Below are 21,872 nucleotides of genomic sequence, written 5' to 3' on the forward strand. Positions count from 1 at the left end.
ATCAGCTGCAGGTTCTGAGGTGCTCATGGGAGGAAAGTAAACCTGAAGGAGTTATTTTTACTAGTTGTGTCTTCAAAGTTATGTAGCTTTGATTGAAAGACTCAGTTCTAAACCTCTCTGTCTATCCATTGTGCTATAAATTATCTTGTCATTTCATGCTTATCCTGGTTTTAATCCAATATCACTCTAACTAAAATTTCCTAAAAGATTTGTGATTTAAACATAGATACTGAACAGACAAGATGTGTTTGCAAATGATAGCATTTATCAATAGGAATAAGTTCAAAATTAGAATTAACAATGGGTTCCATTTCACTGTTAAAAACATTAAAATTCTTAAAGTGTCTGAAACTAGAAATATTTCCTCACCCTTTTGTCCTGCCCCCCGCCTCCCCAATCCCCCTCCCCAAAAAACCCAACAGCTCAATACAATCTTCAAGCATAGACAATAAGCTTCTTTAATCAGGAAATATGCTGTAATGGATGAAATTTAGCACTGCAGAACTCGCCATCAAGTGGACTTATCACAGCTGTGATGCCCTTGCATCTTATCAGTGCAAGTTAAAATGGTCCTTCCAAGGGTGAAAATATCCCCATGTGTCTTGACATGATCATTTTTTATTATTTTCGTATCAATTGTCCCTTACTGTTGCAGCCCATATGAATCTGATGTAAAACTTGTCTCGTGTATGGTCAGTAAGACTAGCAAGAATAGGGACAACTATTTAAATAATTTACAAGTATGTCTATCAATTTAAGAATGTTCTAGGGAGGAAAGAACTAAAACAGAATCTGTCAATAAAATATTGTTACGCTTTTGTAACTTCTGCTTTCCACAGCATTGAAAAATGAATAAAGTCAAGGAAAATATGCATATGTGTGTGCCCATTTTATATAAATTATATAGATGTAGATATCTCTTTATCCATATCCATATCTGCACACAAGAGATGCAGCCATATTTATCTACTATCTTACACATGCCTGTAAAAAGCCCCCTGTCAGCAACAATAAAATGCTCGTGTCAATGTATCTTTTATATACATATATAAATTCCCTACTAACAAATGTAAATATTAAACATGTTGGAGGGTCTGGGGGCATAAAAATCACCAGGACTATTCCTCTTTTTCAGCTAGCCATGTCCATGCCTGAAAGAGGATGCAGTCAAGGCCCTGTTCTGAATTGTACCATTTTTACAAACAGGCCTAAGGTTGCTAGAGTCCCTTCAAATCCAGCTCTGGGACTCATGCACCCCTCTCTTCAGAAGACATCACTGAAGGTGTGGAATGGTCTCCAGCATTATGTAAAGAAAACAAATGGGAAAATCAACATTAACTTATAATACTTAAACAGTTATATTTAGTAGTTGGACAGGATTGAAAAACAAAAGCAGACTCTTTTTCTCTGAAATTACGGACAGAGTCTTTCAGTATGAGAGTATTGCATTGTCTACTTTAGTGTGGGTGGGTTTTGGTTCTATATCATCTCCACACACACCTCAGAACTACTTTAGCCAAAGTTTGCCTGTTGCCTACTACAAATCACTCTCCTAATTAATCAGATCCCTGGTTATCTGAATGGTTATAGGATCCTCCAAATGTTTTGTGTGTGTGTGTGTGTGTGTGTGTGTGTGTAAGATATGTAGCCCTGGCCCATCATCTGAATAATTTATTTAGTGATGTAACTAGTAACTGGAATTTTGATGCTAGTGAATACCAAGTCCTTTGAAAAGTGGAGTAGTGATTTAGAGAGAGGAAATTCTTTTGCACCGAGATCTGTAGCAGTACCCAAATAGTATAGTTTGCATTTCATTCTGTTTACACAACCTAAACAGTGTCGGTAAAAAGCTGGCATTCAGATAACTCAAATAGGTTCACTTGGCTGTTAGACTGAACCTTAAGTGGGCAGCAGCCATTGTTTCCCCTTTCACATTCTCTACCCAAAAGTAGTAACTGATGCATTATGTACAGTACTGAGATCTGCTTCCTTCGTAGCCCAAACTAGTGAGGCTTCTCCACTTCACAGGGATGCTAGAAAGAAGTTGGCTAACAAGCCACATCTGAGAGGGGCCATATGAAGGGTCCTTATGGCTGGAGGGCTTTGCTGTTCTTCACAGTTCATCTCGTTCCTCCTCACTACAAGTGCAGGCACTTCTTTGGCTGTTCATGAAAGGTCGGCAGCCCAGAGTCCAGACAGCATTGAATACTGTATCTGCCACAGATTCACAAGCTGCAGCGGATGGAAAGAACAGGAAAATAAGCATTACTCACACACAGTGTCACTGCTGGTAAAATCTATACCAGCATTGGCCTCTGAATCCATTGTGGAGTACATAGCCATGGAATTGGTGTCGCCTGCTTTGTCTGTACAGCACTGACATTTCTAAAGCTGTGTTTGTGCTTGTCTGCCTCTGCCAGCAGAACTTCTGGTGTCACTGCCACCAAGCCGACACATCACAGGCACACCCAAGTGCTTCTAGCAGCTCCTTGCCACTCCACTCAGCGGTGCTGCTGCCAGAGTGCAACGTGCTTCCCGGGAAAGAACCAGCTTGCTCAATGGGCTGCTGGTGTGGGAGTGTCTATGTGCAGCCACTGGGCACTGGCAGAAGCCTTGCTCAACCCAGCAGAGCTAAAGCTTTTGCCATGTTTTGAATATAAACTCACTTGTAGTGCAAGCTAGGCCTGAGCTCTCTGTGGAAACCTTGTTCCCAGCATAGATACAGTCTGTGACAGAGGAGATAACAAACTATGACCAGTGTCTTCTGGAAACTTTGCTCTTTTTCTCACTTGCTGTTGAAAGTGCATGTTTTCCTTTGGAGTTTGGCTGCGTATCAGGTGAGCTTCCTTAAAGATCACAACTGGATCAGCTGACTTTAGTTCTCACCTACTCCATTTGCCGCATAGTCTTATTTAAACTTAGCTCTACTCTCTGTTGCTTGATCAGCATTACAACTCTATTGGTGATACCAGTGTTGGAAGCACTAGTGTAAATAACGTGCCAGTGGTGACTAGCAGTTTAGCTAGTGGCATCTGGACCTCCTGTACAGATGAGGCAGTAGTTAAAATGACAGGCTTGCAGTTTGTATTAGAAATCCTACCATTGCCACAAATAGCTTTGCTGCAGCAGACAAGCTGCTGTAGATTCAGGTTAGATAACTCCAGAGTGCTTAGTGTACTGTGTACCATCTACACCACAGGAAATCAAGTATTAAAATGTCTAGCCAGTAGTAAACACCTCTCTCCCTGCTGCTGTTGTTTATGGATGGGCTCAGGGGAATTACGTATATTGCTGTTCAGAAATAGAAATAGCAGTCCCTCTCCATAGTCCTCTCTCAGTTCCTCTGGCCACTCCCCAATGCAGTTCTTCCACTTTTGCTTTAGGAACCTTTTTCTGTGCAACTCCAGCAATGCTCTGCCTCTGCCATGCTCCAGTGCTCAGCAGGATGCAGCGCTTATCTTGCCTTTACTTCTTAGTAGCTCATTGCTCAGTTCTTATTTATTACAACTATCATTTAACTCTGGAATGGTTTTTGGGGAAGTGCTTGTGAAAAATATACTGCCATAAATTTACATGGCAGTATACACATACAGAGAAAATGAGAAAAATGCTCCCTGCCCTGAAGCACTTAAATATAAATAATAAAAGATGCAGAACAACAGGTCAGGAGAGAGGAGGTGATAAGTGAAAATTGCTTGAAGCAGAGTTTAGAAATGTTGTAAAGAAGGAGAAGTTAAAAAAAAAAAAAAAGGTAGAGGGGTTCCCAGGCATTAGGTGCAACACAACAGGAAACGCAAGGCCATCAGATTTTGCTCCATTTACAGCCATGGATGGGGAGCCACCCTGTTAGCTGTCTCCATCCAGCCGTGTTGTAGACAGAGAAAGCACTGGTGGGCCTAAGCCCTGCTTGGAACAAGGGCAAGCTGCATTGTGCAAATTGTGGCTTACTGGGTTTGACATGGTCTTCCTGTAGTGGTGCAGCTGTACTGGTTCTTGGCCACCAACGACCACTATCCACAGGTAGCCTCAGCCAGGGAGACCAGTCCAAAAGCTGTGACAGTCACTGTTTCTATTGATGCCATTAGGCTTTGGACAATACATAAGGAAGGAGAAATAATGTGACAAGTGTGGGAAGGAAGAGCTGTAGAGACAAATGAAGGCAGAGGTAGGTAGGGTCCCAACTGTATAGTAATGAGCTTGGATCTGATGTACCTAAACTGTAGGACCTCAGGCCTAGGATCATGCTTTCTAACATGTACTTGAGTGTTTTTTTTCCTCCACAAATGTCTAATCATAATAGTTATGGCCACACTGCATAATAGTTATGGCAAAAGCTGCTCTACTTAACCAAAGGAGATGATCTGGTGAGTGACTTGAATGTAGATGGTACCCTTGGTGACAGCAACTACAAAACCATCGCGTTCGCTGTCTGCTGCAAGGCAGGAAAATCAGCTAGCAGGTTGAAGTTTTGGACTTCAAAAAAGTAAATTTCAATAGGCTCAGGGCAATACTAGGAGAAGCACTGGGGGACCAGGGTCCAAAGGAGTGCATGAAGAGTGGTTGTTCCTCAAGGACACGATCCTCAAAGCACAAAAGAAGTCCATTCCCATGCGGAGGAAAGGTAACAGAAGGGCTGGGAAGCCCTCCTGGCTTAAGAGGGATATCATGGTGCTCTTGAAAAAGAAGAGGCATACAAACAACGGGAATTTGGGACAGTCCCTGAGGAAAACTATGCAACAATGACCCACACTTGTAGGGAGCAGATTAGAAAGGTTAAGGTGGCGACTGAACTTAAACTAACAACAGAAATCAATGACAAGAAGTCATTCTTTAGGTATGTAGGGAACAGGAGGAAAACAAATGGAAACGTGGGACCATTGCTTAACAGCTCAAGACAGCTGATTACCAACAATCAGGAGAAAACTGAACTTCTGAATGACTACTCTGCTTCAGTATTTCACTGGTCTAAGGGGGAAATCATACTAGATGCAGTTCAAAATGGGCACGGTGGGAATGACTACCTTCCTACTGTTGACATTGAGCTGGTGCGTGATCGCAGGAATCCTGGTTTTCTCTGATTAAAAATTGCAAATTCTCTGATTAAAAACCCATAATCCATGATAAAAATTAAAGGCCCCTCCCCACAGCCCCACCCAGTGCTGCTGGTGCTCCGCGCTCCCCTCCCCCACAGTCTCAACAGCCCTCCTGATGCCCCTCGCAACAGCCCCCCAGACCCATAGACACAAACATGCAGACACAGACACTGACACCCACCCCAGCAGGTAAGTGTGTGTGGAGGGAAGGGGCGGGGCAGGGCGGGGGAAAGGGAAGTTGCTGGGGGATAGATCAAGAAGGGGGGTTGCCCCTTGCCCACTCCCAGGAGCAGGGCCAGAGGGTGAGGACAGTGGTGCCACTCTGTGGACCACACACATGCTGGCCGGCCTGACAGGAGGTTCGCACGCGGAGGCCGCCACCGCAACTCTGCCACTGCACCCTGTGCTACCATCCCATGGCCACCTGCATGGCTTTGTGGGCAAGTGGCGCAGGGTGTGGCAGCAGCAGTGTGGTGGCAACCACCATGTGCAGGCCATATATGTGCCACCTGGCTGGGGGGTGAAATGGGGGGTTTGCATGCAGCGGCAACCAGCTGCACAGCTTTGTGGCGGTGCGGGGTAGTGGCAGCTGCATGCAGGCTGGGGGGGCTTTGCGGGCAAGTGCTGCCACCATGGAGCCATGCCCCTGGAGCCTAGAGGTAAGTGGAGCTTGGGGGCTATGGGGCAGGGCTGGGGAAGATGGTTGGGGGCTGAGGGAGTGGGGGGTGCTGCTGGCCCAAGGCAGCACATCGCAGCTGGGAGCAGGGCCAGGGGGTGAGGGCAGGGGTGTCTTGCTGTGGGGAGGGCTTTGCGGGCAAGCAATGTGGGGCGCAGTGTGGTGGTGACCGCCATGTGCAGGTTGCACACATGCCACCCGGCTGCCTGCCCAGGGGAGCGGGAGAGAGAGGCTGGTATGTGGCCAGAGCACAGCTCCGTGGCTGGCTCTGCAGTGACGGCAAAGGATGGGGAGAAGGGGTGGGGGCTCACACCTGGCTGTGGCTGCTGCCACTTAACCTGGAGCGCCATGATGGCAGTGATGGCCACTGCCTACAAAACCTCCTGCTGCCGCCGCGGAGCTGTGCCCCGAGCTGTGCGGCCGGCGGCAGCAGCGCAGCGCAGGGTGGCGGTGGCTGGGCAGCACGCAGTCAGTCCCATCCCCACCACCACCACCACCACCACCACCCTGTGCCACTGCCGCCAGCCGCACAGCTCTGAGCATGGCTTCACAGTGGTAGCAGAAGATTTTGTATGCAGCTGCAGTCACTACTGGCACAGGTAAGTGGCAGTGGCTGCCTGTGCCAGCGGTGACTGCCGCTGCCTACAAAACCTCCCACCGCCACTGTGAAGCCGTGCTCAGAGCTGTGTGGCCAGCAGCAGTGGCGCAGCATGGCGGGGTGGTGGTGGTGGTGGGGATAGCTGCGTGCCATCCGGCCACCACCATGCTGCCGCTGCTGCCCAATACCCGGCTGCACAACTCTGGGCAAGGCTCCATGGCGGCAGCGGTCGTCACCTCTGTCATGGCGCTTTAGGTAAGCAGCAGCAGCCTGGAATCTCCGAACTGGCTCTGAATCTTCAAATCGGCTCTGAATCTTCCGAAGCCAATTTGGCCAAATCGAATCAGAAGAGTGATTTGTATCTCTGAATCGAGTCGCTGGCATCTGAATTGGACAAATCTGAATCTGAATCAAATAGTTCTCTATTTGTACAGGCCTACTATCAGGCTTGTTCTGAAGCTGAGTTTGAATTTTTCTTTCAAATGTGAACAAAATCATACAAAGAGTTCAGGAATTATGGCAACTTAAAAACAGAAGTTCATGAAAACTCAGTCTAATATTATTGCTAACTATATGAAGACACAGGGAGCAGGTAACTTATTGGAATCTTCATGAATTGTGACCTGTGAGATAGTACCAGTGTTCTCACAGTTAAAAATCAAATTTCTAAAGTTACTGATGTTTCTACTAAGACCATCACTAAAGAAGTTTGGTTTCCCAAAGCATCAGAAGAGCTTTAAAAGCAAAACTCACGAGTAGAAACAGGCTACTCTGGACAAAAGCCTTAAAAGAGAGTCTTAATTTGGGGGCTCTGAGGACAACATCACATAGCGGTCTCCCCAGGGAATACTATGGAGAGGTGTTATAGAGAAGTGGAACTCAAGGGCTTAGTAGGAAGAGATGCTTGGGGAAGCAGAGTGCTTCTTTCTCTTCCTTGCTTTGCTGACAAGAATACATCACCCCATTCATGGGCCACATGAGGTAGGCTGAGGGGAAGAAAGAAAGCAAATTTGTTTTTCTAACATTTTTTAAGCTGTGGCATTCTGAGATTGCAATTTATACTTAAGCCACAGAGATATACTTGTAACCTTAGTTTCATTTTAATTAAGTAAGTGGTGTAGAAATCTGGATTTGGCCTGAGCCACTGCTCTCCGGCCAAGTTCCAGTGTCTCCAAGGCACTGATGCGTCTAAAGGATGATCTTGCCCATATTATATTCCATGGTTAAGAGATGAGCTGGCTGTTGTTGGCACATTGATGGCACTGCCATCTCAGCTGTCTCATTCCCCTTCTCACGTCCCTAAACCTCAGTGATTTTATGCAGATTTAAACATTGATAAAAATGGCAAACCATGTGACATGTTTCAGCTCAACCCAAATCAAGAATGTCTGAGAGAGTCTGAAACATGGCAACGTGGGATAGAGGTGCAGCAGGGCAGCTGCAATGGATAGGGCAGCGCCAGCTTCTGCTTTGCTGATTGTAGCTGTGCTCAGCCACCCCTCCCCAGAGGCAGAGCCTGGGGCTGCTGCCCATCACACCATCTCAGTTACATTACTGAACTAGGGTACACAAATGCATTGGGAATGTAAGAACTTTTTTTATGGTAAGGATACTACAAGGATAAATAAGTGAAAAATTAATCACTTTCTGAAGGTTTGAGATTTTGTAAATCAGTTGCAGAATCTGCCCCCTCTCCTGCCCCCTGCCCCAAATTTCCATTAGGAATGAGTAGGAACTGGGCCTCTCCAATGCAAGTGCCCAGTGGCTTGGTAAATCCTATCCTAAAAAAAAGAACTGTTTCCAGAGTCCTCCTTTCCCAATGAGACATAATTTGCTTTCCTTTTAAATAGTCATCATACTAGATATACTAAAACAAGTGAGGCAGGTGAACTTTAAAGAGGAAGTAGTAGTGTTAAAGTACCAGGTATGCTTTGTTCAGATCCCTGATCTAATGATGTTTCAGAAGGAAACGCTGCTCAGCTGTGGCAGTCACAGAAATGGAGTGCTGTGCCCTATGGCAGAGTCAGAAGCAGGTGTTAGCTTTCTGCTGCATAAAAAAGACTTCCTGCTGCCCAGTAGCAGAGTCTGCCTGTCCCTGTAAAGAGCTATGGGCATGCAAAACTCACCTTCTACTCTGGAGACAAAACCAAGGCTTCGCTTGAGGTCAGAGCAGATGGAGTGGAGGCACCAACGGAACTTGGCATCACAACGATATTTGTTGGCACCACAAGTGTCATAACAAATATCCAGCTGGTTGCAGCACTTGGTCATGGCAGGGATACCTAAATCCAGCTGGAAAAAGGAGGGAGGGGAGGGGAAGGGAAAAAAAATTCATCAAGTGTTGTGAGAATGGAGCCCCATCTTGTAAATTGATTGTTATAAATTTAGAGATGCACCAATGCATTGGTCCGTATCACATTGGCACCAATAAAAGGAAAATTGACATTATCGGCAATTGGCTTTTGTTCACTGTGGCTGATAATGTCGCTGATAAATGCTGCATGTACCCTGAGCAGCGTGGCTAGAAGTGCACCCTTGCAGCATGGAGGGCAGCATCCAGCTGGTGAGTCTGGAGGGTGGAAGGGGTGTGGGGATGGAAAAGGGCGTGGGGGTGCAGATCAAGGCCCCCACAGTGAGGGGGGGAGTTGGAGAGTGGCAGGCACTGCCCAGCTGGGGAGAGGTTGGGGACAAAGCCAGCGGTTCATCGGGGGGGGGGCATCTCCTGCTGCTCTACGAACCCCTTTGGGAAGTATGGAGGGGCATGTGCCCCCTGGATCTATGCACAGGCCAGAGGTGGGCTGCCACTGTGCTCTGGGCCAGAGCTAACCTCTTCCCAGCAGCTGCGTTTGGGTTAGCTGGCGGTAGTGCTGGGAAGGGGCTATGAAAAGGCTATGGCAATTTTTGGCGTGACTGTAGCCTCCCCTCCTGTAGCTCCCCTCCCAGCATTGCCACCTCCCTCCCCACCCACCTTAAGTGCACCTGCCAAAAAGAGGCTGGTGCCAGCCACAAGCATGCAGCAGCAGCCTGCCCTTGGCGCACACACAGATCACGGGGCACATGCCCCTCATGCCTCCCCTAGATGAGCTGCTGGCTCTGTCCTATGCCCCGCCCCACCCCTGCTGGGCAGCCACTGCCTCAGCCCCATGCCCTCCCTCACTGTGGGGGCCTTGATCTGCCCCCCCGCACATCGCTGCCCCCCCCCCCCCCCGCCCCCCCCCCCCACAGACTTACCAGCCGGATGCTGCTCTCCAAGCTGCTGGGCTGGGTATTGGCAATCAGATTGGTATAGGCCGATATGGCTGGACAATAATTGGCCGTCAGTATCAGCCTAAAAAATCTTTATCGGCGCACCCCTGTAGAAATTTTTTCTTTTCCACACATCCAGTGTAGAAGTTTCTTGTTTCTCTCCCTGCCCAAACATTAATAAATGTACCCATCTAAAGGATAGCATGGTGCTTAGAGAGTTTGCAGTGATGTACAGTTTAAGACCTAATCTATCTTTAAAGGTAATTCACAGTAGATAATATTTTACAGCAGAATCTTCTTAACTGGTGCTGACTGTGGTAAGAGCAGAGATGTGCCTATTAGATAGTCATCCCAGTTCTCAGAGGTGCCTTGGAGTACATTGACTTTGATTTTGTTAATTACCTTTAAAATAACCAATGTGCAAAGCATTTGAAGCCTATCAAATTTATTTAGTGCTCCAAGTAGATGAGGGAAGCAATGAAAGGTGTGGAGGACTGCACAGTGGTAGATTTATGTTCACAAACACTAATTCACGCCTGTAAATAGACTTTCAGGGAACACCAAGCACTGCCATTTATCTGTTGTTTAGCGGCACTGAACTGCCTTACCTTGCACTGAATGTGTTCTCTGGCAGTGGATCCAATTAAAAGGGCATAGCACTTATCAGTGTGACCATTGAATGAATCCTACTACCCTATCACTCTGTAGACAACACTGATAGCCATGTACTTTTTGAACTGCAACCCTGATAAAATCTTTTCCTTCACAGCATTTATCTGTCAAGTAGATTTTCTACTTCAATAATTAGAGGCAACTGGGATGTTGTATCATGCATTCACACATATAGTTTTCATCTAGAGGATTATTCATTTTTTGTAAGTGGCTACCAACAGTTGGGAGCTGAATGCTCCACTGGTTAGCAAATCAGATAGTAAATTAAGAGGCTATCCTTAAAATGATACATTTTCATTTGCCATCAGCAGCCAGCCATCTTCTTTGGCAGTCCCAAACAAACAGCTTGTTCTGTAATAGGATATAAGTGACTATCACAGCAATCTTTGAACAATACCCTCTTCATTCTAGAGCATTGTCTGCTGCCAGGAAAAAAAAGAGTAGCCATAGGCTACTAGCAAATGGCACGGCTAAACTGTGCTTATAACAGTCAATTTTTAGCTGGTTAATATGATTAGTAAATTGTCATCTGGGAAGTAAGTGTTAGCAGTACATACACTTTCTGGTACCTTGAGACCCAGGAAGTAGGAGCTGCAACCATTGGGTTCTTGTGGCTTGTAGTCAGGTCTGGGCAATGGAGCCTTTCCTAGAAAGGAAGGTTAAGGTGAAGTTTTAGACATGCCAGCCTTGACAATAGTAATGATAAAGAGCTGTGAATGCCCTCCAGATTGTATGGAATTAGAATGAGAAGTAAAAATATATTTTCTTTGCATTTGGTTTGGCAAAGAGGAAAGTAAGTGAAGCAGTTGTACAATGGGAGTCTTAAATACTGCTTCCTACTGGCTTCCCAGCTCTAGGATATATCCATGGCATGTGCAGATGTCATGATCACCAGCTGAATGTTGTTTAAGCAAAGAGGAACAAGCCTTTATTTTCAGCCAGTGGCAACTCATGGGGGTTACATGGGGGTGCCTGTGCACCCCCTGAGAGCACTGGTGTACCCCCTCACAGCAGTGTTCCCCCATTTAGGCAATGGATGGGGGTAGGGAGGCAGGCAGGAGCACTGGTGCACCTCCTGAGAGTGCCAGCTGGGGAGTGGGGGCACCAGGAGACGTGCCACTGCAACTTCCAGGTTGGTGCATGGGACCAGCTGGGGGATCTCCCTGATTGCTGACTGGATGCTGGGGGAACAAGTGCCCCGGCTGACTCAGGAGACACTAGTCACCCATGCTTTCAGCTCTCACTTAACAATGAGATTAATTAAGATCAGTGGGGCCTTGCTGGATCTTAATATTGTAACTTGGCTCAGTCTGTTGTAAGTGGACCCCGGGACACCTGTGCTTGCATCTAGATTATTGTCTAGATGGATTCTCAGGTACTGGCCTTCAGTAGGTACTGTCCACTTTCTTAGGTAGAGCTGGTGACTGGAATACATCATCCTAACCTTGATCTGAGTACAGTGCATAGTACAAAATGGATGTCCAAATCCAAAATGGGTGTTAAAATACCCAGTGGACTTCGGTTTTGTATTTGGACATATCACTGTCACAGTTGGGCTTTATGTTCCATGTTCCTAGACCCCACATTCAGGATGGCTGTGGGCAAACAATAATCTGAATTACTAGAAGTGTGCCCACCTTGCCCCTGCCTGTAAGCATATGCCAGGATTTGAACAAGCCAACCATAAAGGCCTGTTCAAATCCTGTAGGGATGAGGAAACTGGGGAAGTCATGATATTCTTCTTGTTTCATTGGGTGCTATATTTAGACTACTACCAAGGCTCAAGCAGCTCTGGCAATAGTAAAAGTATGGTATGATAATAATGCTGGAGCATCATTTTGCTTCTTTACAGATTGCCTGTAGCCTTGCACTAACTCAAAGGCAAGGAAGTGGTTAAGACCTTACAAGAAGAAAGGAAATACTATGCATTTTATCTCCATGAAAGTGATGGGCTGCTGGAAATTGGGATGCATGTTTTAAGCAAGGAAATATGATAATAGCAGTTTCTGCAGAACAAGTCTCTGCTGGAAGCACAAGGGGGCTCCCTAACTGCTTGCTGTGTACACTTTCTCTTTTCCTTGGAAGAGGCTCCTATTGCAGAAGCCTCTACCCTAGCACCTGGGGTCAGCTTCACTATATTTCTAAAGCAGGGCTGACCCCAGGTAGCAAGGCATAGACTCCTGCTGAATCAGCTGGGTGGAGACTCAGCTGACTTTGAAGATGCTGGTGACTAGGATTGGGCCATCAAGTGACCTGGCAGGCATTTCTGGCTGCCCCTTTAGCTCAGCTTGAGAAGAGAAGATGGACCGGGCATTTGGGCTCAGCATCCTGCAGCTAAGGGGTTAACAGAGAAGCAACAATGCCCCCCAAAACAAACAAACAAACAAACAAACAAAAAAACAACCCAACTAATGCAGCTTCCTGTGCTTCCCCTGGGCAAGTGTCAAAACTACCAATATTTTCAAGATCTTCATCTTTTTTTTCATTCTGTCCTTCAAAATCAAGGTGCGTATCTATTTCGAGAGCATGTTGTAAGTGGGAAGATGCAGTAATTCCCAACTAGGTGGCTGGTGAAAGCAGAATCTTTCTTTAGTGTCTGAGAGATTCCATAGCCAAAAGACAGACCAAAACTGCTCTAGAGAAGCTATATTCAGGCTTTTATATTGCTGCCAAGAAAAGGTATGCTGAGCTGGCATGTGAGAAGCTGGTTGTTTTATATTAGAATCAGAGGAAGTCATTTTGCTTCTGTGTTTAAGCTATAATGGGAGAAAACATTTACTTTTGATGAATATTGGTAGTAAAGTCCCCCATAAACTAGTTTACAATTCACCCTGGTGCTTATTTCTTTTGATGCAGACTTGGGAACAGATATGCCTCAGATTTAGCAAGGCTTTTGTCATTGTCTTCCATGACATTCTCATCAACAAGCTAAGGAAATCTAGACTAAAAGAAAGTAGTGCAAGGTAGATAACTGGTTGGATCATTGTGCTCAATGAGTAGTCCTCAACATCTACTTGGGAGGAGATCTCAAACAATACTGGATGTAGGACCGACCCCTGGGGAACCCAGCTTAATGTCTTCATTAATGATTTAGACAAGGGATCCAATGCACATGCAGCATATTTGCAGATGACACCAAGTTGGGTAGAGTTGCAGATACTCCAGAGGGTAGGGCTAAAACCCAGAATGGCCTGAATAGGCTGGAGAAATGGATCATGATTACTGAGATGACATTCAACAAGGACAAGAGCAAAGTCCTGCATTCGGGATGAAATAACTGCATACATAAATACATACTGTGGAACAACTGGCTAGGCTGCAGTATTGCAGAGAAAGACCTAGGGACCATAAGCTGACTATGGTCAGTATGATCTTGTTACAACAAAGCCAACAGCATATGGGGTTGTATTAACAGGAATGCCACTTGCAAATCAAAGAAAGGGATTCTTCTGCTCTATTCAGCACTGGTGAATCTCCTGCTCTATTCAGCACTGGAGTACTGTGTCCAGTTTTGGATCTCACACATCAAAAAGAAAGTATGCAGTTTGGAAAGATTCCTGTGCAGAGCAACAAAAATGATTAGGAAACTGGGAGACAAGACATATGAGGAAAGGCTGAAAAGAACTAGGATTATTTAGCCTGGAAAAGAAAAGACTGAGGAGGGGTTGATAACAGTCTTCGAATACCTAAAAGGCAATTACAGAGAGGATTGCGGGTGACACAAAGCTGGGTGAGTAGTAGATATGCTGGAGGGTAGGGCTAGGATTCAGAGTGATCTAGACAAATCGGAGGATTGGGCCAAAGGAATCTCATGAGGTTCAACAAGGACAAGTGCAAAGTTCTGCTCTTAGGACAAGAACAGTCCCATGCACCAGTACAGGCTGGGAGCTGACTGGCTGGGCAGCAGCTCTGTAGAAAAGGACCTGGACATTAAGCTGAATATGAGCTATTGGTGTGTCCTTATTGCTAAGAAGGCTAATGGTATATTGGACTGCATTGGTAGGTTGTTGCCAGCAGGTCAAGAGAAGCAATTATTTCCCTCTATTCAACACTGGTGAGGCCACATCTAGAGTACTGTGTTCAGTTTTGGACCCCTCACTACAGAAAGGATGTGGACAAATTGGAGAGAGCCCAGTGGAGGGCAACAAAAATGGTTCAGGGGCTGGGGCACATGACTTTTGAGGAAAGACTCAGGGACCTGGGCTTATTTAGTTTAGAGAAGAGGAGACTTAATAGCATTCTTCAACTACCTGAAGTGGGGTTCAAATGAGGATGGAGCAAGGCTGTTCTCAGTGGTGGCAGATGACAGAACAAGGGACAATGGTCTCAAGTTGCAGCATGGGAAGTTTAGGTTAGATATTAGGAAGAATTTTCTCACTAGGAGTATAGTAAAACACTGAAACAGGTTTACCAGAGAGGTGGTGGAAGCTCCATCCTTGGGGGTTTTAAAAACCTGGCTAGACAAAGCTTTGGCTGGGATCATCTAGTTGGGGCTGGTCCTACTTTGAGCAAGGGTTTGGGCTAGACCTCCTGAGGTCCCTTCCAACCCTGATTTTCTATGATTGTATGGGTTTTTCTCTGTGGCTGTAAGGGACTAGGACTAGGAGCAATGGCTTCAAACTGCAGCAAAGGAAATTTACATTAAAGATCAGGAGATAATTCCTGACGATGAGGGTGCTCCAGCTTTGGAGTAGGCTACCTAGAGAAGTTGTGGAATCTCTATCCTTGGAAGTTTTCAAAAGCAAATTAGACAAACGCTGGGCTGGGATGGTTTTGTCAGGGCTGATGACCTCATGAGGTCCTCTCAGCCCTGTTTTCCTAGAGTCCTATGTGGTTCTCCTCCTCAGGCTCCAGGCAAGAAAGGTCACACCAACCATGTTTTCACAGGCTCCACTATGTTTTATGCTGAAAATCATGGCTTCAAGGGTTTCCCCTGCCCCAAGTATTAGTGAAGCATCCCCAACTTTGAGGGGACCCTCAGGACAACTCAGAGAAAAGGGTTAGTGCCCTGCAAAGTGTTGCAAATCCCACCCGCCTGCCCACCCACAGGACTTGCTATCTGTGCAAGTGAACAAAATTGTCAAGAGAATTGCTCTGTGCTAGGCTGTTTTTGTTTGCATTCCTATGAATAGGTTTTTTCACTATTGACTTGCCCAAAGAAATTTTGGGAGCAGTTTCAAGGTATTTTATTGTAAAACTCTATGTGCCTATAAAGCTCTGATTTGGGGATGTAGCTCAATTTGTACATTCCCAGCCCTCAACCTCTGAGTGGGAAATGGCTAATGATTAGAAGAGCCAAAACCAGGGAGCCTCTTAACTGTGGAGAGAGCAAACTTTACTTATCAGGTTAAGATGAATGTAGCAATTACTGGAAAGGCTCGACTTTCTTTTTGGCTCTTATCAGCATTTCTGAGTTGAAACTAAAAAGAGAAGGTAGCATTTTTCCCATTTGCTGTGGAAAAGAATAATCAAATCTTTAATTCCTGATATAGTTGAAGATGGCTGGCTTAAGTTAACACGTTTGTTCTTCCTGTAAATAAGTTAATTTTACCACAAGTTTGGAATTATTTTTCTAGCTAGCAGTTTTAAAATTGTTTTATGGGAGTGAAAAGCATGAACAAGTGGGACTAGAAGTGTTCATCAAGCATCTGAAGGATGCGCTGCCAACATTTTAACAAGGCTTTGCCCAGATTTTCCCCCCTCAGCATCTGATTAAAGACTTGTTCCAGTGGTGTATGTGCCTACTGAAAGAGCATGAGGTACTCTACTTATTTACTTTCCTATTTGAACAAAAGCATTTTATCATAACCACAAACAAAAAGGGAAGGCACATCACACAGCAAACCAGCATCTGCACTTCCTAGAAATAGTCCTGAAAAATACAGGGTGTATTAATTGTACATGAAAATGCCCAACATTTGAAATCTTAAATGGAAGGCATGTGTGTCTGAGTGCAAAAGCCTTTTAGGGACATCTTTACAGTGAATCAGAGCCCTTACTGAAACTAACCACCATTGAATGTTAACAATTATTTTGGCAGGATCAAATGAGTTCCCTAGGCATTTAGGTAGCTGATGCTTCTCTCACTTATTCTTAGTTAAGCATCTCCAGTGCTACAAATGGATTTACTCATGATTTGCTTGTGGAGACAAAGAGGGAAATCAAGCTTGGTATTAAATAGTTCAGGACCTAGCTGCATTCCTAGCAGCATTCCTAGCGCATCTGAAACTCTCTTTGAAGTCAGTGGAAGGTTTGGGTACATAAAGAATACAGGACTCAATATATAAGCATCTTCTAATCTAGTGTATTCAAGTAACTGTCTGCCATGCACGGAACCCAGACACCGCCCTGTGCTAGTCTGTGATGTCCAGAAGGTCTCCAGGTGCCAGGATTATAGCTGCCCTAGGAAATACAATGTAGATTCATTGTCCCAGTTGGAAAGAATGCAAAAAATAATCGAGGCATCAGTGGTGAACCCCTTAAGCTGTAATAACCTGAGATGACAGTAACAAATGTGAAATCCTTCTAAAAGATGATTTACTATTGCCAATTCACTTCTTTCCAGGAATGGTTTGGATAAGTCCCCCTGCCTTTTGCCCCCACCCCTCTGCAATGCACATATTGTATTTTCAGTTTATCATTCTGATCTTGCTATAGGCCGGCAGTCATTTAAATATTCTGTTGTAAAATGTGCTGAGGACATGAGCATGGTAGAGGATGAACTTAAAGTCAGTTGCAGTGCCTGGGCTGTGGTTGTGGTTGTGCCAATTGTTTGTTGCACATTTGTGGTCTCAGGAAAAAGGCACTATTAAATGAATTGCTTTATAATTTCCTTGTTTCTGTTTTGTCAGCCTACACTGGCACATAACCTTGTGTGTATATGTCCTGTCTATTTGTCTTTCCATGTTTAAGCACGATGCACATCTACTCAATCCCCACATCCCCCTCCATTTCTAGTTTCCTGCAGCTTCAGAATAGCAACTGACAGCATTCTCAGGCCAAAAGGTTTCCAGAATTGTAAAGCTGATGTGTTCCTGAATCTGTTGCAGGTTGCTGAAGAAAATAATCTTTTAAGAGGAAATAGCCATCTGAAAGACTCTTTTCCCTTAATCGCCTGCCTCCAGTACTAGAACAGCCAGGCATAGATAGACACCACGGTCCCCCAGTAAATGAAGCTGCTAATGTCATTAATACTTCTTTCCCTTTCTCACTACTAAAGAACAGCACCCATAACTGATAGTCAGTTAGAGAGTACCAGTAGTGCCCAGTGGCCTCTTTACTTGAGGGGCTTTGGTGAGCTGTGCTTTATTCCACATTCAGTGACCATGCCATGCATAGCAACAGGAGCTTGGCATCACCATGCCCCAACTTTCTGGGAAGTTCAGGCCTTGATGAGATTCTCTAACACCATAACAGTAGCTTTTGTATCTCTTCCTGTTGCTCTGGGGAAATGATAAACTGTTCTCCCCACTTGCTTTTTCCCAGTTTCTACTGGGAAGGGGAAATCAAGTATTTGGGGTGTACCACTTTTTGGCCTGTCTGCACATGTGAAAGAAAGTTGTATAATGAGATGCTTGTTGGGGAAGGGGAATACTAATTTTTTAAACCGGTGAAATAATGGAGCCTCCCTCCCTGTTCCCCTCACATTTTTTTGTTCACTCTCTGAATGCATAGGTATGCAAGTTTATGAGTAACTGGCATTACTAGATGTTGGCACCATGCAACAGTCTGCACTGTATTGAATTATAGGGACTTTGTCAAACCCAGGGGCTGCCTCAGTAATAAAACTTTTGGCTTTGGCTTGTTGGGGAAGTTTTCCTGGCAGTTTCCAGGGACAAACCTTAAAAACTAATTGAATGGTGCATTTCTTTAATTACTCTAATGCCCAAAAAGCAGGCTTTTTCCCTGACATCTTGTACTGGGGCAACTATGCTAAGCTTTCAGGCACAAGATATCACCAAAATCCCCTTTGCTTCTCCCATATTTCCTGGACCTTCATGGCTATAAGAGCATGCTGCACAGTGCTACTGTCTAAAGTCCAAGGCACTATCCAGAAAGTGCCCTGAGTTCTGAGGGCAATAGTAACAACAGATCTTATTTGCTTTCCTGTTATCTCTCCCCTCCCCATCTTGTTACTCATCTCAGAACTGCTGAATAATGAAACTTTGAAGGCTGCAGAGATTACTGAAGTCTACATGGTTTGCTGTTTCTGGGAGTCATTTAGAAGCCTTGCTCACCTGCCTGGCAGGTCTTATATAGCTCTGGCTAGCAAGACCCTCCTTCTCCTGCATGCAAAGGAAAGGCATGACTCTCATTTAGTTGGGGCTAGAGAGAGCTTTATATTAGGGGTGTTGGGTCTGAAAGGCTCCTATTTAATGAGGGAGAACCTGGAGTTAACAGCTGTCCCGTGCCCCACAGGGACCTGCTGTTTCTTACTGACATCAGACCATTGAATCTGGAGTCTAACAGTATAAGCTTGAAAGATGTTAAAGAAGAAAAGCCCTTAGCTTCTGCTCCACTGGGTAATAAGATGTCTTTTATTACTTAGTATTTTGGGTGAAATGTGGACAAGGTCTTTGCTCTTCACTCTGAGGCCTTTCTGCCTTCCTTGCTGAAGAGCTTTGTGTCCCGCTGTGAGGTGCTAGCAAACTGACAACCGTTTGATATTTTAAGAACACCGACTTCAGTTAATAAGTTATACTAGGGCATTATGGTCTCTTATTTCCCTTTATTGTTCAGTAGCACAACCCAAGAGAGCTTTTACAGCCAGAGAGCCACACTAGCTGTCACCAGGGCCAAATCCCCTGACTGATTTTTGACCCAGTAACACAACCTGTTTGAAAGCTGCTCTTGTAAAGGACCTGTCTACCATAAACACCTGTGTCAGGACCAGGATCCATCTTAGGGGAAATGCTGCATGTTTTAAAATGGGCTGAAGGGAGGGAAAAGGTCCAGGTTAGAAACCGCCGTGAATTCTGGGTGGAAACAGAAAGCAGAGAGCCAGCTCTGGGGACTCCATTAGTATCAGTTCGAAGGCTAATGGAGTGTGGACAGTGCTAAGAGAGCAATATGCAAAAGGCTGGATCACAAGTTCCAGAAACAGACATAAAATGTACAAGCTTTGTCTCCAGAGGCTATTTGTTACATTTTCTCCTTCCCCCTTCTGGGCTTGCACCCAAAACTGGCAACAAATACCTGACTAGTAAGAACAGTCAGCAGGCCTAGATCTGAAATGCTTGCACTCGGAGCTCACAAGACAGGCACTTCCAGTCACAAAGCTGGCTGGAAAGGAAAGAGGGCACTCACCGTATCGACACCTGTACTGACAAACACCATTTTTTCCTCCTAGTAATTCCAGGAAAGAATCAAAATAGCCGTTAACAGTTTCAAAGCCATCCCGGATGGCCCCGATGCCCCAGTCTGAAGATGATGCCACTGGAGGGGCCTGGTTGACTGAGTTGTCCTGTGCTGTCTCGACGGCAGCGCTCCCCACCAGATTCAAGGTCAGGCACAGAATCGACACCTGTACAGATGGTTTCATGCTGCAGTTGGACCAAAGAAATCCAGGCCTCCGAAACTCCCTACTGTGTGGATGTGCAGTGAGGTAGAAAAAGGACTGGGTCACTTTGAGTACAGGGCATGTATACACCCCTCTCTGCTGGACTTTAAACACTGCAGTGGTAACTGAGATGAGGTCACAGCAATTAGAGAGTACAAAGACCAGATGCAGTGGAGATTTGGGACAAGTTCAGTTCACAAAAGAGAGACCAGAGAGTTGTGTAATACTACGAAACAGTTTAAACACCCTAGCAAAGGAGCATTATCCTGTGTTTGGAAGGTGATAGAGACTGCCCCCCTCCCCTCAGATGGCTCTTCAGCATGGTCTAAAAGTGTGCTCTGCTTGTCTTTGTTAGGGTCATGGTAGCTAATCATGAGTCCAGTGAGAGAGGTCCTGAGTGCATTAGACAGACTACTGCTATGAAAGCCTTTTCAGCTCATTTCCCCTTGCACAGTGAGTGGGGGAGGTGCTGCACATATCCTTCTCTAGACATTCTGCTCAGGCCTGGTTTGGGTCAAGTGTCTGATCAACACAACATCTGTGCCAGGCCAAGGACAGAGACTCTCCTGGGCAGGCAGACTGTGGAATGCAACTTCCCCAGGTCCTAGCCTCCAAGGCCAGATTCTGCAGCCCTGGGACATTTTTCACAGCAAAACCTTGGGGGTGGGCCACGTTCTCATGTTAATAGTGCAAAGGCAAAATTCACCCCCCTACATGTAATATGAGCGTGAAGGGCAAACAGTATGGGACCTGACTCTTTCCAAAATATGGCCTCAGAGACTAACACAAATTCAGGAATCAACATTAACAGTCTCACGGCTGGCACTGTGGTGGAAACATCCACCCGATGCTTTTAACTACTTAATAGTTGAAATCCTGGAGGCAAGAGATGCTGTCCTGACTCCATCCAGGGTAAATCCTGTTGCACCAAGAGTACAACTTTCGTACTCTTCAAGTACCAGTTGGAGTTTTTCAATCTCTTCACCCAGCTGTAAAGGCAGGCAGGTGAAACAGGGTTCCCTTTCCCTGGTCCTGGTTGTAGGTGGGAGGTCTTCACCTTCCTTCTGTATCCCAGCCTGGTGTACCAAGAAGGGTGAAAGAGCAGCAGAGTCATCCCAGTGTTCACAGGAGGAAAATGAGAGTAGGGTCACCAGGGGCTTTCTCCTTCTCTAGTGAGAGTGGTCTGAGGAGAGGAGAGGAGCTCTACCTATCTTTTGCAGCAACCCTGATTGTCTTTCAAGCCCAGGAGGGAGGGAAGTCATGCAGGCAGCCAATCAGGAGGGGGATCCTCCCCACTGTTGCAGTAATACAAAAGTAATCAGTGACCACCTTAATGTTCAGACATGTAATTTCTAAGGTCATCCACTGCCTACAGGATGGGATCCTGACTTCTTAAGATCTCCAAAAATGACTAAACTTTGGGGACTTCATTGACTTAGCACTGAGATAGGGGGAGTGAAGCCTACAGAGGAAAAAATAAGGGCTGCTGGCAATGGGAAGGACTAAGCATACAGGAGATATTAAGGAATTTCAAGTCTGTAACTTCCTTTGAGAGAAGATGAAATTGAGGAGGAGACTGTCAAAGCCAAGGCCAGAGCATGGGAAAGCATGGAGACGGTTGCTATTAACAAAGGGGCCATAGCTACTATTACAAATGTGGGAAAATGCATTCCATGATGATAATTTAATATCCATCCTCCTATGACCAGAAAACAGACTTCTTGGGTAAGGGCAATGCAATGGAGATAATTTATCCATCTAGATTCAAGCAAAGCTTTTATTATCACACCTCAAGGGAAGTTATTGGCCAAAACAGAGAGGATGGGGATCAATTTTACAATCATGGGGTGAATAAGGAGCTGTTTCAAAGGGAGATTACAGCAGGTTATGTTGAAAGGTGAGTTACAGGCCAGGCCAGCATTAATGTTCAGAGCTATTCTGCTTAACATTTTTATTAGTGTTCTTGGTACAGAATCTAAACTTCTTTCTTTATAGGGTAATGTAATATAAAATCTCTAACATTGCTAT

The 21,872-nt window shown here is 45.4% G+C and overlaps 1 protein-coding gene across 2 annotated transcripts; it reads right to left on the reverse strand.

Annotated features, from left to right (window-relative positions):
- Positions 1-243: 243 nt before the first annotated feature.
- On the reverse strand, positions 244-19,914 carry PLA2G12B (phospholipase A2 group XIIB). 2 transcript variants are annotated; one of them, XM_019538571.1, is made up of 4 exons: positions 19,592-19,914; positions 10,855-10,931; positions 8,494-8,659; positions 244-2,232 (listed from the first exon to the last, which is right to left on the reverse strand). In XM_019538571.1, exons 1-4 carry the CDS (start codon positions 19,824-19,826, stop codon positions 2,114-2,116), a joined length of 597 nt encoding a protein of 198 aa, XP_019394116.1. In that variant the 5' UTR covers positions 19,827-19,914; the 3' UTR covers positions 244-2,113. The 2 variants fall into 2 exon arrangements, with proteins under 2 accessions (XP_019394116.1, XP_019394115.1); XM_019538570.1 differs by having other exon boundaries at positions 10,843-10,931; positions 19,592-19,913.
- Between the last annotated feature and the right edge of the window lie 1,958 nt (positions 19,915-21,872).

The sequence above is a fragment of the Crocodylus porosus genome, unplaced genomic scaffold, assembly GCF_001723895.1.
Source record: "Crocodylus porosus isolate Cpor-Errol unplaced genomic scaffold, CroPor_comp1, whole genome shotgun sequence".
NCBI lineage: Eukaryota > Metazoa > Chordata > Crocodylia > Crocodylidae > Crocodylus > Crocodylus porosus.

Bases quoted from the DNA above. Each gene is read 5' to 3' on its own strand.
- PLA2G12B (XM_019538570.1), bottom strand. From the start codon at position 19,826: ATGAAACCATCTGTACAGGTGTCGATTCTGTGCCTGACCTTGAATCTG. The intron at 10,932-19,591 runs GTGAGTGCCCTC...CTTCCTTTCTAG, and splicing joins TCAGTACAGGTGTCGATACG to GAAAGGCTCCATTGCCCAGA. The intron at 8,660-10,842 runs GTATGTACTGCT...TCCTTTTTCCAG, and splicing joins GTCTCAAGGTACCAGAAAGT to CTGGATTTAGGTATCCCTGC.